Raw genomic sequence first — 16,688 nt, forward strand, 5'->3', positions numbered from 1 at the left:
CCAGGCTCCTCCATGTTCAGAAATTGTAGTGATTCAGTTGTTGTCAAGATCTATGGCAATATCTGTACTCATGAATGGCACCTGTCAACTAACCTGACAAGATGTTTCATTGGTTGATGGAAGATGGGGGAAACTCCCCATTCATTAGTGAAGTCTGAGGTTCACCTGACAGCCAATTTACCAATTTAGCAGACATTACAAAAATTCCATATCAATGATATTTATGGAATATACACCTCAGTTTTGATCAGCAAGATATATGCATTTGGTAATTGTGCAAATCGTAGACAGTTGTACTTACTCATTTGCATACATGTGCTTAACATGGTTTGCTTAAAATCATGAGAAATTCAAATCTGTTGTGAACAAGTGACCAATGGTGTAGAGTTTTACACATGTTTTGAAAATATTATTTATCATTTGAGAATTGGGTCAAAGCAATTTAGAAAAACTGTAATATGTTGGTTTTTAAGTAAATATAAGGCATTCAGAGTTTCTTTACTTTCCCTCATTTTGAGAATTACAGCCTTACTCTAAAAGTAAATTCATTTTACCACCAATCTGGAAAAAAAATCTCTCCACAAGTATTCAGATTCCTCACTCAGCACTTAGCTGAAACCTTGGCAATGGAAAAAAAATCTGAATAACTTGCACATCAATATTCATTCATTCATCTTCAGTAATGCTTTATCCTGGTTAGGGTAACAGTGGATCAGGAGCCAATCCCAGGAACACTGGGCACTAAGCAGGAATACATAATGGATGGGACGCCAGGCCATCATACATGCACACAGCATGCACACACATGCTCGCAATTTAGCAGAAATGTAGACTAGCCAATCCACCTACCAGACTGTTTTTGGGAGGTGGTAGGAAACTGGAGAACCTGGAGGAAGCCCATGCAGACACAGGGAGAACACATGAAACTCCACACAGAGAGTAACCCAAGCTCAGGATCGAACCCTGAACCCTGGAGCTGTGAGATGGCAATGCTTCACCACCATGATTTCCATATCAGTGGTTATAATTAATATGAAATATTCACTGGCGTCCAAGATTCAATTTTTCATTTCAGTTTTTTGGTTTTAGCTTCTTTCATAGACATCTTGCTCTATTTTTCACTTGGACTGCCCTACATTACTCACAATACCATTCAAATACACCAGCCTTTGGTTCGTTGCTGCCTAAAGGGGCTGATGCAGCAGCACTTTAGTCCTTTAACAAATGTAAAATGGTGTGTAAGAAAAGAAGATCTGCTTTTTTGTTTTTAGATGCTAAACCTGAATGTTACCACTTATGAGATCATTAAAAAAAATGTAATCCTGTTAAACACCATTGTAACTGCACTGACAATATGTCCCTGTGACCTCACAGCAGCACACTACCATTAACTTCTCATGGGAATGATGAAAATGCAACACATATTTGCACAAGAATTGCTAAGTGAATCACAAATATCTCATGCTTTCATTCATTTTCAATAACCACTTTGGTTCTGGAGCCTATAACGGGAACACTGGGAGCATGGCAGGAATACTTACTCAGGAATACACCTAGGGGCAATTTAGAGTCACCAATTCATCAACCGGAATGTTTTTGGGAGGTAGGAGGAAACCGCAGAACCTGGACACAGAGAGAACATGCAAAACATCACACAAACCGAACTCAGCCTTGACCTGGGGCTGTAAGACGCCACCATGCTACCTACAAATATTTCAGTACAAACACATTTAATATGTTTCAGGATGGATCTTTCCTACAAGTCGTCGTTGGGATGTTGCTACAAGCGTGGCAGAGTGGACATTAAGAACCTCTCAAGGTCTGTCAGGTAGGATGGGAAGCGTTGCTGTACCATTATTCTCACGTCTAGCTGGAGATGATTAATCAGGTTCCAGTCCTGGCCCACTCGAGAGCTTTCACAGATTTGTCCTGAAGCCACTCCTGTGGTTTCCTGGCTGTGAGTTTGAGGGTGTGGTTTCCATCTATTGATTTGAACTTACTAAAACCCTGATTGGTAGAGTTCTGCAGAGATGACTGTGCTTCTCACAGGTTCTCCAGTTCCACAGAGGACCTCTGGAGTTTTATCATAGTGACCCTCAGGTGCTTGTTCACCCGATTAGCCCTGATTAGCCCTTTTGCTCCCACATTAGCTCAGTTTGGCTGAGTAGCTAACTCTAGGAAGAGTCTTGAGATCCTGATCCTTTAGACATATCTCTGTACTTTTCCCAAACTCTGTACCTCTGCAAACTCCTGTGAGATCTATGAACAACTCTTTATCCTTCATGGCTTGTTCTTATGCACTGACATGCACTGTTAGCTGTAGGGCTTTATAAACAGGAGTGTGCCTTTCTAAATCAAACGAACAGAAGTTCCCACAGATCAGCTTTAATCATGTCCTAAAAACATCTCACGGATGATCTACAGAAACGGTCAGCATGTCATAGCATGAGTACACGTCATAAAAGGACTGAATGCTAAAAGGGTGAATATTGCTAAAGTGGGCCACTTTTGAAAACGACACTTTCTGTCATTTTTTACTATGATCCCAATGCCATATAAGCAAACAGGACACCTTTATTTAAAAAAAAAAATAAAAATCAAGAAATAACAAACACAGTTAGAACAGTGCTTCATAGAACCTCTGCATATCACACCCTGTAATTCTTCATGTGATACAGTTACAGTTGGACAATTCATTTCAATTCAATTCAATTTTATTTGTATAGCACTTTTAACAATGGACATTGTCACAAAGCAGCTTTACAGAAATATATAAACTCAGGATATAAATTTTAAGTTTATAAATTTATCCCTAATGAGCAAACCAGAGGCGATAGAAGAAAAACTGGGTGACACCGGATAGTGCGATTATAAATAATTCCCTTCTATAAGTGTGTTCTAGATGGTCAAGAAGTGTAATTGTGTAACCAGGAAATTCATTATAGTTTTCACATGAAGTCTATTTTGTTGAAGTTATCTTCTGTTCACTGATGGAGACTTGAGTGCAAAACACTGTCCTTTTGCAGTCCTAAAGCTATCATAGCAACTTTAGTCCAAAGCCATCGTAGCAAAACTGTTCATATCAATTGCAGTCCAAAGCCATCTACATGGTTTCTAAGTGGTACCATCCCCAGTAATCTCATGTATCTTCCATTTCATTAGTAATCTCTAAAAATCAGGACAGATGTCTAATTTAATGAACATAGTTTGTTATCAGTTATTTGGCTTGTAATATGCATGAATATTTAAAAACAAATCTTTGTTATACAACATGTGATCTTTAATCATTTAGAAAATTGGAAATATATAAGGAAAAACTCTTTTATTTCCCAAAGATCAACTCAGTAAAGAATTTCGATCACTGAAGATCAAGCTTAAGCATTGCACTTGACCAATATTCACCGTATAAATGTAATATTTACACACATTCAGGCAGATTTATGAGACTTTCTCTTCTGCGCTCTGATCAGTTAAAAATGAATTGAATTCATTTTTGGGTCAGGTTGCAACAGGAGGAAAATTTAAGAGGTCCAAATACTTTGTTAATGCACTGCATGTGGGTTATGGTGATATTTCTTTGATGGTAGTCCATCTGGAAACCCTTGAGTACATTATGGAACATTATTACATAAGGCACTGCTGGTATGATTCATTGTATTTTGCTTTAAACAGGGTTAGAACATCATCACCTCCACTCAATTAACTAACAGTCGAGTTTAATGATCATAATTACTGGTGTAGCTTTCTTTAATACCACAAAGGCACTAGTTGTGGAGGACATGACCTTTTTCCATTAGCATGCATACAATTTTTAGAGTCTCCTAGGATACAGTAGAACTGTTTAGAAAACAATGATGTGTTCATTGTATAAGGAATAATTGCCGTTTTCCATTCATCAGTTCACTCTTTAAAATGTCGAAGTAACTAGATGTGCTCTCCCTAATCCATTACTCAGTAGAATCATTGGCTTCCATGGAATCAGGTACCAATCAAGAACCAATCAAATTGAGACATGTTTTAGCATGTGGCTTGTGGTTTTAGCATGTGGCCTAACCCTAACCCTAACCCTATTCTGTATCAATCACTGATGAAGAGCTCAGGGTGTTATCCCTATGTGGTAAAGAACAGATGTCTATCAAAGCATGCTATAGAATAAAGCTAATCATCAGGTACATTCAGGAAACAGTGAGCTGTAAGGGAGAGTATAGCAAAGGTGACTGTTGGGGAATGATATTGTAATATCACTGTTATCACTGACATGGTGTCTTATAGTTGGCTCTCTAAAACAACTCCACACAACTCTGCACAACCCCCAACACCCCACCCCCACCCCCACCAGTGTGGTGGAGTTTTCCTGTATTGCTCAAAAAGCTGCAATGTAACAAGTGAAAATTGTGGGTACATTCTCCCAGGTCAGGAAACAGTGAGCTGTAAGGGAGAGTATAGCAAAGGTGACTGTTGGGGAATGATATTGTAATATCACCGTTATCACTGACATTGTGTCTCTCCAAAACAAGGGCATTTGAATTTAATAATTTTTTGGGAATTTCAGAATATTTTGTGCCGACAGCGGTGCACCCCCCTGCTGAGCTGCTCCACCCTCAAATCATAGACACTGCACTGCTGAGTGAAATCTGCTACATGGTTACCTACATTACTTACAAAACTCCTGTGATATCACCCGCTAGGGCTATAGTCAAGACCACCACTGTCAAGTCCAAGGCAAGTCCAAGACCAGAACTAGCCAAGACAGAGTCAAGGTTGAGTCTTAAGGGGCTCAAAGCCAAGTCAAGTTCAAGTCCAAAAGAAAGAGAGCCCAAGTCAATCTCAAGACAGAAAACCTTCAAATCGTTTCAGAGGCCAAGCCTTTACATCAACTAGCTGGCTTCATATGTGTGTATTTTGCCAATAATTAAGCTATGCTTTCAAGAAGAAGGAATAACGTCAACAAACTTTCCTTTTTCAAGCTCTCAGTTTAGACCAAGCCCATATTTAGTGAGACAATTTCCAAAACCAAGACAAGTCCAAGTGCAAATGTTCGAGACAAGCCCAAGTCAATGCAGAAAAGTATTAAGACAGCCCTATCTTACCTTATTTATGTGTAAATCCTTAAAAATGTGAAATTATTCACTACAATTAGCTAGCATTGCCGAGAGAGTGTGTTGTTTTGGAGTGTGTTAGCTAAGCATAAATATCAGACTAGCACCAAGGTGTTGTCTTTGAGGAACCAAAGACAACTTTGTCTTTGTTTTATTCCTCTTATACCACAGCGATTTGCCAATGATTACATTTTCTATGAATTAAATTACAAAAATTTGTACTTTGTATTTGTTTATAGTTACATTTAACTTTCTGGAATATCCGTAAAACAAATTAGCATTTACATTATAGTAGCTATAAACAGTCATTCCCTCTCCAGCCTCTTTTTCATCTTTTGATGTTAATTAGGCAAAAAAAATACAGCTTGTCATGTTACTGACAAAATTAGTGTTGTACTCGAGAGTGGTCTTGGTCTTGGTCTTGACACCACAAATCAATGGTCTCAGTCTTGTCAAAGACTCGGGTGAAATTTTACTCGGTCTTGCCTTGGTCTACGAAGACTTGTACTATTTTTTCAGCACCACCCAAGACCATAACATTTCAGTGAACTAGTACTTTGTAGTTTTCTTGTTACAGTACTAAATGTAAATGTCTATCTCTGTATGTGGAGTTATATAGCACCTATAAATCCCACATATACTCCCAGTGCAATGATATTCAGTAAAAAGATTACAGTGCAGCACTTGCTAGAAGAACAGGCTAAGCTTAATATGTCTTATGTATGTCCTGTGTACTTAGGATTTCAGTATGACATGGGCGGATGGTGGAGGGGTTGTGGGGAGTTGTGGGATGTGTTAATTTGCTGGTTGTAGGAAGATTCTATCTAACTCCCCACAACTCGGCACAACCCCCACCCTCCTCCGTCGGCCCATGTCATACTCAACCTTGACAAGGAGTCCATTGCCTATGGTCTTGGTCTTGACTTGGTCTAAGGTGGTCTTGAGCCCAACACTAGGAAAAACGCAAAGCCCTCTGTCCTGTCATCCTGTCATGGGAAACTTAAAGAAACAGCTTTACCTCTAACTGTTACAGGGCATGGAAACTGGAAACTTCCAATAATGCCATATCAACGTTTAAATGTTTCTGTGGAGAGTCTGCCATACAAGTTGTAACCATAGAAACGATAACGTATTACAGCAAGCACATTGATATAAACCGTACAGCTAGCACTACTGTCAGACGTGCTGTTACAGAAAATTAACTACCTTCTGAGTAATCCGTATCAAGCATTCAACAGCGCTGTGCTATTAATACAAACATAGTGCTAGATGCAACTTCCATCAGCCTTATGATCCTGCCAAGAGGCGTGGCTACACCTCCGTGATCAAATTATTATTTATATGATCACTCAAATACCTAAAATGACACCAGTGTGGTGGAGTTTTCCTGTAACAAGAATGTAACAAGTGAAAATTGTGGGGTTTTTTGTGTGTTGTGACTAGAGAGATCCTAAAGCAAGCATGAACATAAAACTCCACAACAAGTAGAAGTGGAAAAAAAACAACACCTCTACAGGCGGCATTCCTCACATTCTATTGTAGACCTCAAGGACATGGTTATCTGTTTCTCTCACTCCCAAATTAAAGGCTGAAGGAGAAGAGGAGAGAGGGATGAGTGCAGGAAGGAGGAGTTCAGGTGTTCAGAACAGCTGGTACAGGAAAAACACATACACTGATTCATATTCCCTGAGACATCTAATTCAAACGATGAAAGGCCTTTCTGTGATCACGGGCTCTATTTAAATGAGCGTCATTCCTGTGCACACCTACACACACATACACACACACAAACAGCACAGATACAATGTACAGAGTCACAGAGAAACTAAGCACACACTATCACACACTTATCTTTGCAGAACATCTGAATACACGGTGTCAGGTAAACACAGCAGTGTTAACTGACACCCAAACAGCAGAATGAAGCGTCACACTGTAGCAAACACAGCTATACCAACACAGAGGGAGCACATCACTGAGTCATTTCAATCCAGAGGATTTCCTGTTGTACAGCAAATTCACAAGATCAGGAAAAACAGCACTATCTTTATCGTCATATAAAATCGTGTGCCGTGGATATTTGATCCACTGATCCTATCATGATATAAGCCTTGACTCCGTTAGCCAGGTGTTAATTTAAATACCCTGTAAGCATTTTATAGTACTACGTGCTATAATAAACACCTTTTTAAACCTTGCTACAAAATCTTCCAGTCTAGTGCTAATGGAATTTTTTAAAGCGCTCTTCCTTACAAAAATATTCAAACTGCCAGAAGCTGAAGGTTATCCTTTAACACTGTGGCTATATCTGTAGACACCTCTGCGGCCCACAAGATATATATATAGATATATACAGTGAAATCCCAAGTGATGAATTAACTCATTTTTATCCAGCTGGACTTTATATAAACAGTGTACATGTTCATTTATCACAGCTGACGTTGATTTAAAACTGGGGTTTTGGTGGTGCAGCAGATCAGCAGTTTATCAGCACTGAGCTGCAAGAGGTTAAAGGATCATGTTAATGAACACTGCTGCCTGTAAGCTAGTTACTTGTTAATGTAGCATGGGTAAGATTTCAGCTAAACGTAAAATCTTTTAAAGGTTGCAGTACGCTGAGAGAGCGAAGAGATTTACAGACATTTTCTACAAAACATACCTTTTACCTTAGTAAGAACACCTTGTGTGTATTATGTGTATACACACAGTGTGAATCCTGATACTGTTTTCTCACAGCTAAATCTGCATCAGATGTATATTTCCAAATAAACAAACATAAACCAGCTTTGGACTGGTGTACAGTATACACAAAGCATTTTTAATTATTATACTGTATTTTCTGTTTGCTGTTATGGCTACATCATGGTGTTTTGTCTCCCCCTGGTGTTCAATAGAGGCACTAGTTCAGGGGTGTCCAGTCTCATCCACAGCGGGCCAGTGTGGGTGCAGGTTTTCGTTCCAGTCAAGCAGGAGCCACACCTGATTCCACCTGTTTAATCAGTTGTTCTTGGCTTTCAGTACTCAGATGTGGCTTCTGCTTGGTTGGAATGAAAACCTGCACCCACACAACTGCCCTTTGTGGATAAGATTGGACACCCCTGACCTAGAGCAATTGTATTCAAGCTAGCCTGAACATATAAATCATTATGATCCAGTTATTTATTTATTTTGCATTAAAATACTGACTGTATCGTTATGTTATGGCTTGAGACATGCCTTAAAAGTGAGCTGTTTGCCAACTGACCTGCAGTAATGTTCCTATGCCAGTAACCTTAAACCTATCCATGCTCTAATTATTGTATTAGAGAGTCTAATCTAACTGACCAGGTAACTAACACGCCCTGTGTGTGATGTGAGTGGTAGTATATACAAAGGAATAAAACACTGCTATGGACCTACAGGCCTACTATTGTTAAAACTGGCAATGCATTAGTGTAAATAAATGGACAATCTGCAGAATGCTAGGAAACTTTGTTATTTAATGATTAAAACTGACCTTAAATAATCAGTATGAAAACAAAAAATGTATCGGGTGTTGTTTAATAGTTATACATCAAAAAGGGAAAGATATGACTTGGGTTCTTTATATTTACACATTCAACATTCTTTTAAGAATCGCTGTGTTTTAAGGGCCCACTGCTGCAGGAGCACTGCACTCGCCACGTCTAACAAGAGGACTGGGATTGTGCATCACACTGCAGCAAAGTCAGCACATGCATAAAACATGCAGGTCGGCTGTTACTTCAAATGATTTAATTTGAGTTGATGAATACCAGGGCACTGAATCCTGTGCCCCTAAATAAGAGCAAGCAACTGGTAGGGTTCGTCTGTTTAGTCTGATTCACATATTGCATTTAAGGTAATATTTTCATGACCATGAAAATATTAACAGCATTTGCAGGCAGTGCTCGTCAGAGCATGTAGCATTCACTTCTGTGCTTTCCTGCACTGGTTTAGTACATATAGTATGCAAATATGTTTAAATATTACATACATGCATCACCACTGTATACGATCTCATAAGGTTCGTAATCCAATGTGGTTGTCACTTCAACACTGGGGCAGTTGAACACTAAAGACTCCTTAAACACATTAAATCTCAGTATAGAAAGCTTCATGTCATAAAATAGATGCTTTTTTTTTTTTTGCCAAATCACTTTTGAGCCCTTTATTATTAGGTTTATAATATGTGGAGCATCTGCCATACAAATCCCTGTGAATGAGTTACTACAGAAAAGAGCACATTAAAACAAGCATATTAATACGAACCTGTGATCTGAAGAACAGCTGGCTGCTGTTTTTAGAGACATTAATTTTCTATAACTGTAAATTCTCTAAAAAAACAACTAACCAAGCAGAATCAAGAATTCAACAATCCTGTGGTATAAGAATCTAGAACCGCCTTAGTGTGTGCTGTCCCTATAGAATACCGACTTGCACAAACATAGCACAGCCTTGTGTGTTATTCAAAAAAAAAAAAAAAACATTCCACATCCCTGAAATCTGTAATTAGTGGTGGTTAATCCAGGCCTCAGTATGGATGGCAAGTTTGATAATTAGCTCCTGGTGGAACGAGGTTATGCTGACAGCAAGACCTGAGAGTCGGCACAGCAGTGTGCCTCCAAATCTAGTGTTGAGATCCCCGGCTTGTTCTAGTGCTGTGACCATTAGAGGGCACTGTTCCCCCAAGAGTCATCTCGGCAGTCAAGACCATCAAAATCATAGCACTGACCTTAAAGTACATTCTTCTAACTACCATTCAATAGAGAAAACGAGCCTGCCAGGAAAAATGAAACAAATTTGAAATGGACGCAATTATGGAAGGAGAAACTGGCAGTCTAATTCACCACTCGGGGTACGGAGACACAGGACATGACTGATGCAACCTTTCGGCTGGCCGGTGCCAACTTTTAACTGCCTGCCTGAATCATTCATAGCGAATAAAGTACCTCTGAGCAGGTCAAGAGCAAAAGGATTGACTTCAAGGGAGGTAAACGCTATTCATAGAAGATATAAATGATATTTTGAGATCAAGACTTTAAAAAGATGACCAATAAAAAAATAATAAAAAAAAATTTCCCTAAGTCCTTGCACAGTCCTCTGCCATAACCATGTTTCGGAAGAGTCCTCCTAACCACAGATCACGCAAGACAGAGTTTGAGTTCTCAAAGTTTATTTTACATTTCAAGACTTCTTGCTTGCAGCTGCAACCTGGAAGAGAGAGAGAGAAGCCATTTAAGTGTTTGCCACAAAACACCCAGGACAAAGACATTTAAAGGAGCACAAAAAATGCTTATGCAGCAACAAAGAATGATGGCTGCTGGGGCACTGTGCTAATGGCTGGCTTCCATGCACTGTTAGCCACCGTTCTCAGGTAAACACGGTGCGCCATTTTCAGTCAAACCACTCATCTGACTAAAACAGTACCCTCAAGAAATGGTTCAAAAGCATAGCAATTCAGGTTGCCCACCGGTCACCCAGTTGTCAGTCAGGGGGTTAAGCAGATGCACATATATAACCAAATTCTCTTCTCATGCTGCTTGAGATCAGAGTGAGAGCGACTCTAAAGCTAAAAGTGCAGCGCTATGCGATGCGCCCCAGAAATCAGGTTAGCTTATCTGAATTCAGCTCATTATGGAGATCAGGCGGAACAAAACGCTGCCATACGGCTGCTCAGCCAGCATGAAATTCAATCGACTTGTTTACTTCCTGCAGCCCTGGACTGTCATAGCATAGTGACGGGCAGTGACGGGCCAAACGGCAGCTTGAGCTTTTGGGGTGGGGCGGGGGGCTGTTCCTGATGTTTCTTTAAGCCTCACTGTTTGACAGTTATTGCAACACCATTACTGTTGTCTGCTGAAACTTTCAGCAATGCCCTAGCACACCCGGCTTAAGGTTTTTAAAGTGATGGATTACTGCAGGATTCAGGTTCATTCCTAATGTGCATCTGGACAGACTTCTGAGATGAATACTGATGTGCCAATCGGATTTCTGTAGCCTGAGGAAACCTGCCGAGTTTCTCATTACTGGTTTTAACGGTCTGTGGGGTTCTGAAACTTGGACCCTCTGGTTATCACACATGAGATTCTGTAATTATGGTTTAAAAACTATAAGCTTAGCTAGTTTTGATCGCGCTAACCGAAATAATATTCAGTGGCTCTTCGTCACCTGGCCGGCAATTCTGTCCAAGTCCCTGGTGCCCTGTGGAGTCAGTCTGCGCCCACTGTGAGGAGAAAAGAGTCAGGTGAGTTAAAAAGACAAACAACTGTTCAAGCCTCACACTCAAAATGTCAGCATTTACCTCTTATGGGAACTATTTGCTTCAAATTAAAAAAACGTCCTTGGGTGGATAAGTCTACTCACCCGTTGGGGTCCTTCTCCACCATCTTAAGAGCCTCCAGGGCCTGAAGAACTTTGCGAGCCACGTTCTTAGAGCCCACACTGAAGTGAGAAGGGCACACGCCGTTCCTCTTACGGCCTCCATAGATCTTGATCATGGAGCCTACGCCGACACCACCACGCAGGTAAAGGTGACGTGCTGTGGAGGCTGAGAAGAGAAATGGAGAAGCTTGAGCACCAGGAGAGCACAAACCATTTGCTTAAGTAAACCATGCTCACACTCAGTTACAGCTTTGGGAAACCTTAACCATTATTTACTACAGCCAGTGGCATCATCATTAACAGTCATTTTACAACTAGCCAATGAAGACTAAAAATGAAATGTAAACAATTATATATTCCACCAAGAGATGTTTCAGTCTTTTCCATTAGAGCATCAAGGCTAATGTAGCTGAAGAGTACAGCGAGCTTATTGCTTCCAGTAGAACACTTTCCAATTATACACTGCCTCAAAGACGATGTCTGGCCAAGTAATACCATTTGTACATATGATCTACTATACAGCATAAATGGGTCTCAAGTAGAAAATAACATTTACAACCGAAATTGAAATTATATCCTTCAATTCACTTCTGACATTCAATTCTGCCTTTAATATCATCTCCAAATCCATCCCTGAGGCATAACAGCAAGCTATGCTCCAATATTCCAGCCTCACAATGGCTACCACTCCTTTAGTATACAACGTACTTTGGTTTTATAATCGGAAATAAATGAAATGATTTGTCTCATTTAGGTATAAGGCTGGGAGATATTACAAAAAAATTACATCTCAATTTTTAAAATTTTATGAATGATTCTCAATCAGTTATTTTTTTTATTCTTACATAAAGTAAATATATAAATTGTGTAATTTTTCAAAGTTTTTTTTTTATTTATTAGAATGGACTTTGGAATATGTAGATGCACAAAATAGAAACGGCACCATCTATAGCAAATAGCACAAACAATAGTTCTTTTACATAAAGAATATTCAAAGGATATTTTAAAAAAATACATTGTTTACACTATTTGCTATAGATGGACCTGTTACTAGTTTTGCACAGCAAAAGCAGAGTAAATGGGGACCATGTCTTTCGTGACATGCAACACAACTGAGACGTCAACTTGGTGTACTCTTCTCAAATCGGAGCTCCTTCCCCATTTATGGCGCGACATCAAATCAACTTGGCTGCGCACAGCATCAAAAAAAGTAAGTAAAACTTCTTAGCTTTAAATTAATTATACCGCATATAGTATTTAGATTAGTCAACAGAGACATATTTCTTTGTTAAATCTAAAACACTGAGTAAACAGTTCGCTGTTTGAGAAAGAAAATATGCATCATTCTTCTGAGTTAGTTGCCTAGCTTTTTGCTAACAAAATACAAACACGAGGGGATCAATTTTCCCACGTCATCTGTTGACCATGGTGAGTTCGAAAATGACTTAATTCTGACCGGCGAATTCTAAATCTGTACCAATTCTAAATCTCTGAAGTAATTTTTGAAACTTTTCTTTGCTACGAGCTCAGTCCTCAGCGAAGTGCTGCCTGTTTATCCTGACAGTATTTTTTGTTTGTTTTGTTTTAAATCTAAGCACACAGTGGGGGAGAAGTGCAGGCTTTAGCAGGCATTTATTAAGAAGGCTGTGTGTTTCCTTCATATTGGTTTAAACCTTTGAACAGAATTTATGGATGTTTTAATTAAAAATTTAAATATGCATATATTTCTGGATTAGAACATTATGAAAATTGTTTTAAAACATTAATTCGAAATTCGAATTAGCCCAATTAAACAGAATTACTTAATCGAAATAAACCAGCACTATTTAGGTATGTTAGCTTACTCGTTAGCTACATTAGACACCAGTGCAAACTTCATAGTCCAAGCATATCTTTCACAGATCAACTACATTTGCAGAGAGGGAGCAATTATGGTAAAATTACACTAGTGACCCAATTTTCACTTTAAACCCATTTACATACAGACATTAGGCTTTTGAATCAGTGGATATATTCCACTAGCTCTTCTCCGCAGTGCTACACAGCTCTGCAGGATCCTGCATGTTCCACTAAAAGTTCATGTTTTGGCACACTTTGCTAAGATTAGGTGCACATGCAGTCATTTAGCTTGCTCCTCTTTTTTTTTTTTTTTTTTTTTTTTACTCGGAATCGAAGTAAGGACAGTCTTGACTCATTATAACAAGCTGTCTCCTGACACACTGCAGCACCACACACTTCAACTTAAATGAGATGCCTGGTTTGATTTTTTCCCCTATTTTGTATATTTTGCTGCTTGTTACCACCTGATAAGCTCTAAGAAACAGCGTATTCTCACAGGTCGCATCATGTAATTGGAAACACTGAGCTAGATTATGGATAGTTGCGGTTCAGATTTGTCCGACTGTCGCTCTGTCCAGTGGAAAAGCACTAAATGCCAATCCTGCTTTGTCTGAAGCGGCACACCGTTTAGGCTTCCTCTAGAGGTTTTCATATTTACACTTATTCCCTTCTGTACCAGTGCTTATCTTGAAAGAGGTACAGCAGAACATCAGAAATTTGAAGACTACAAAAATCTATTTCAAACAGACATCAAGCCTATTTAGAACAATCACCACATGATTTGGCCCAAATTATAAATTATACCAAAATAGACAACTTGAATGTAACCACATCCAAATTAGCCATCAAAAAAATGCTTGATGCTTCCATCTACTGCTTTTCAGCTGACGCCTACAGTCAATGTATTCTCAAGCCTTGGGTCTAATAACTTGCAGACTTGCTTGTGTACTGTCTTTTGTTAGAGCTTGCTAATAAGTACAGTGTTATGTAGAAAACGTCATCACTCCAAGTACCAGTACTTAAAGTTGGAGTCACCGGATGAATGTAACCATAAGACTAAGAGCAAATCTGGTGTGAAAAGTATTAGTGAACAGTGGATACTACGTGCGTGACTCGTTCTGGAGTCCAAACATCGAGATGCTTTCGCCTGTAAAGGCTTACACCAACAAGAATAAGCAATACGTAAATAAGTATTCATAACAAGAATGTCCTTTTTTTTTTCCACTTCAGCAATAAATGAACTTTAATTACAAATGCAAACAAAATCCAGTTTGACTCATCAAGCTGTGCTGCATGTCCAGAATAAGCAATTATCAAAACTGAACACTCAATTTGCTCTTTTCAGCTCTTCAGGCTGCAAAACATTCATTCCTGGTGTAATGATGCAAACACCTGTTTTAATGAGCAGCTACCTCTCTGAACAAGATCTCTGAGTTAACTGCACTTTATAGAAGACTGAATGAAGAATGAAGACTCACCAGCTCTGATGTAGAACCAGTTGTCATCGCAGGGGGCCAGCTCTTTGTGCTTAGCCAGCTTAACGATGTCCACCCAGTCTGGCACCTTCAGCTTTCCTGACCTGGCACAGAACACACACTTCTTACTATACTACTGTAACCACAGTCTCTACTCGGAGACAGAAAAGAACATTGTGAAAAACACCCAACATGTTCAGAACAAATGCACCATTTGTCTCAATTATTGTACTCTCAAAGTGTAATTTAAGAGAAATACCTGAACATCAGTAGCTACAAATCTTCCTCTATAAATTAAGCACAACAAGAAGCCTGAAGCCACCAAAAGGGCTTCTCTGACCCTCCCACAGACATTATTTACTACTTTATATATATAACAAACTCACTTCCAAAATCGCAAACTCAGAAATGGACGCTCAACCATTTAAAAAACAAACAAACAAACAAAAAAACAAAAAAACAACTACACCCCCACACCCCAGGAAAGCATTTTCTGGAGGAGAAAGAAAAAAATTATTAAGAAAAGCAAGATCCTGCCAGCTGATTAACGGAGCCACTATAACGGCAGTGACAGGTATAAAGCAGTACTTTATTTTCACGTATGCACACCAACATTAATGCTCTACACATTAACCAGTTGCATCACTGCCAGTTACTTAACTATCTAATGATGCAGAGTTTCAGAGTTTCTAGAAAACACAATCCACTAGAAGTCCACTCCTCCTGAGGTCATTTTACTGCTGTCTGGAGTGTTGCGAGTGTTTTATCACTTGAGATGATGTGCAAAAAAAAAAAAAAAATTACAGATGTCCTCCTGATAAACTAATCTGATCCAAATAGGGCTTTCCAGAAACAGGAATGTGGGGGGAAAAGAAAGAGCATAAGAAGTATACGCTCAAATGATTTGGACAAGATTAAAACCCGATAGATCTCCTTCTAAACACACTGTACAGGGCAGAAACTGCTTGTTTTGATTCTCCACCTTGTCTTTTACTAACACTATATTAATGGATAATGAAAGACACCACTGATGATGCTAGTCTCTGGGTGTTAGGATTCAGGACTTACTTCTTCAGGAAGGCAGCCAGCGCCCGGACAAACTCCTGCTGGTTGACGTCTTTTACTGTTACACCACCGCCTGGCATCTGGAGGAAAGAGAGCAGAGAAGTTTTTCTTACTCTAAAGTTGGTTAATTGAGCTAATGAGCTAGCTACCAGCTTCACATCTAAGCTTAGCCGAGGAGAATCCAACAGCCAGCTACAGCAACATGAAAAACACCTCAGCTTCATATGATACGGTCAAGCACTAAACTCCACCAACTAAAAACAACCAGCTGCCGTTAATACATGCCATTTTGTCCCTTTTTTTTGCCTCATCACTTCATTCTGCTCAGCTAGCTAGCTTAGCACGTTGTACTCCTCCTCACATGTGAGTGCTAAAAACAGCAATGAAACCAACAGCCAGACTTATTTAAAAATAATTACAAAGAGCAAAAACGCAAATTAACAGCCAGGGCGAGCTGACTGACACAATAACCGTCCATTATAGTCACAATATTTTCCATAAAACGCATGAGCTCATTTACTAGGCCTATGCTAACTGCTAACGCACGGGCGCAGCCATTGAAAGCAGCACTCGGAGAACACGCGTTTATTATATTATTTCAAAACTGAACCATTATAGCTTAACCTCTTGTTCAGCGAGTCGTTAAGAAATTATATAGTGAAGCGTTGAAGTCGTTTTGTGCTTATTTCTAGTACATAATATGCTTAAAATATACATTTTAATCAGGGAGAGAAGCACACTAGTTTACCTTGCTTGCGGACAGCAAAAGGAAGAGGATATAGCGGGGTTTCCTATCGGTGTTAACAGGGGCAAATCACGTTCGCTATCG

General features: G+C 39.4%; 1 protein-coding gene across 2 annotated transcripts; it reads right to left on the bottom strand.

Moving 5' to 3' along the window:
- Nucleotides 1-10,255: 10,255 nt before the first annotated feature.
- On the bottom strand, nt 10,256-16,681 carry rps19 (ribosomal protein S19). 2 transcript variants are annotated; one of them, XM_026944870.3, is made up of 6 exons: nt 16,608-16,681; nt 15,863-15,939; nt 14,798-14,898; nt 11,463-11,646; nt 11,268-11,322; nt 10,256-10,310 (listed from the first exon to the last, which is right to left on the bottom strand). In XM_026944870.3, exons 2-6 carry the CDS (start codon nt 15,937-15,939, stop codon nt 10,284-10,286), a joined length of 444 nt encoding a protein of 147 aa, XP_026800671.1. In that variant the 5' UTR covers nt 16,608-16,681; the 3' UTR covers nt 10,256-10,283. The 2 variants fall into 2 exon arrangements, with proteins under 2 accessions (XP_026800671.1, XP_026800672.1); XM_026944871.3 differs by having other exon boundaries at nt 11,239-11,322.
- Nucleotides 16,682-16,688: the final 7 nt, after the last annotated feature.

Source organism: Pangasianodon hypophthalmus, chromosome 1 (assembly GCF_027358585.1).
Source record: "Pangasianodon hypophthalmus isolate fPanHyp1 chromosome 1, fPanHyp1.pri, whole genome shotgun sequence".
Lineage (NCBI taxonomy): Eukaryota > Metazoa > Chordata > Actinopteri > Siluriformes > Pangasiidae > Pangasianodon > Pangasianodon hypophthalmus.

Bases quoted from the DNA above. Each gene is read 5' to 3' on its own strand.
- rps19 (XM_026944870.3), bottom strand. From the start codon at position 15,939: ATGCCAGGCGGTGGTGTAACAGTAAAAGACGTCAACCAGCAGGAGTTT. The intron at 11,323-11,462 runs GTGAGTAGACTT...TTCTCCTCACAG, and splicing joins GTGGAGAAGGACCCCAACGG to TGGGCGCAGACTGACTCCAC. The intron at 10,311-11,267 runs GTGACGAAGAGC...TCTCTCTTCCAG, and splicing joins TGGACAGAATTGCCGGCCAG to GTTGCAGCTGCAAGCAAGAA.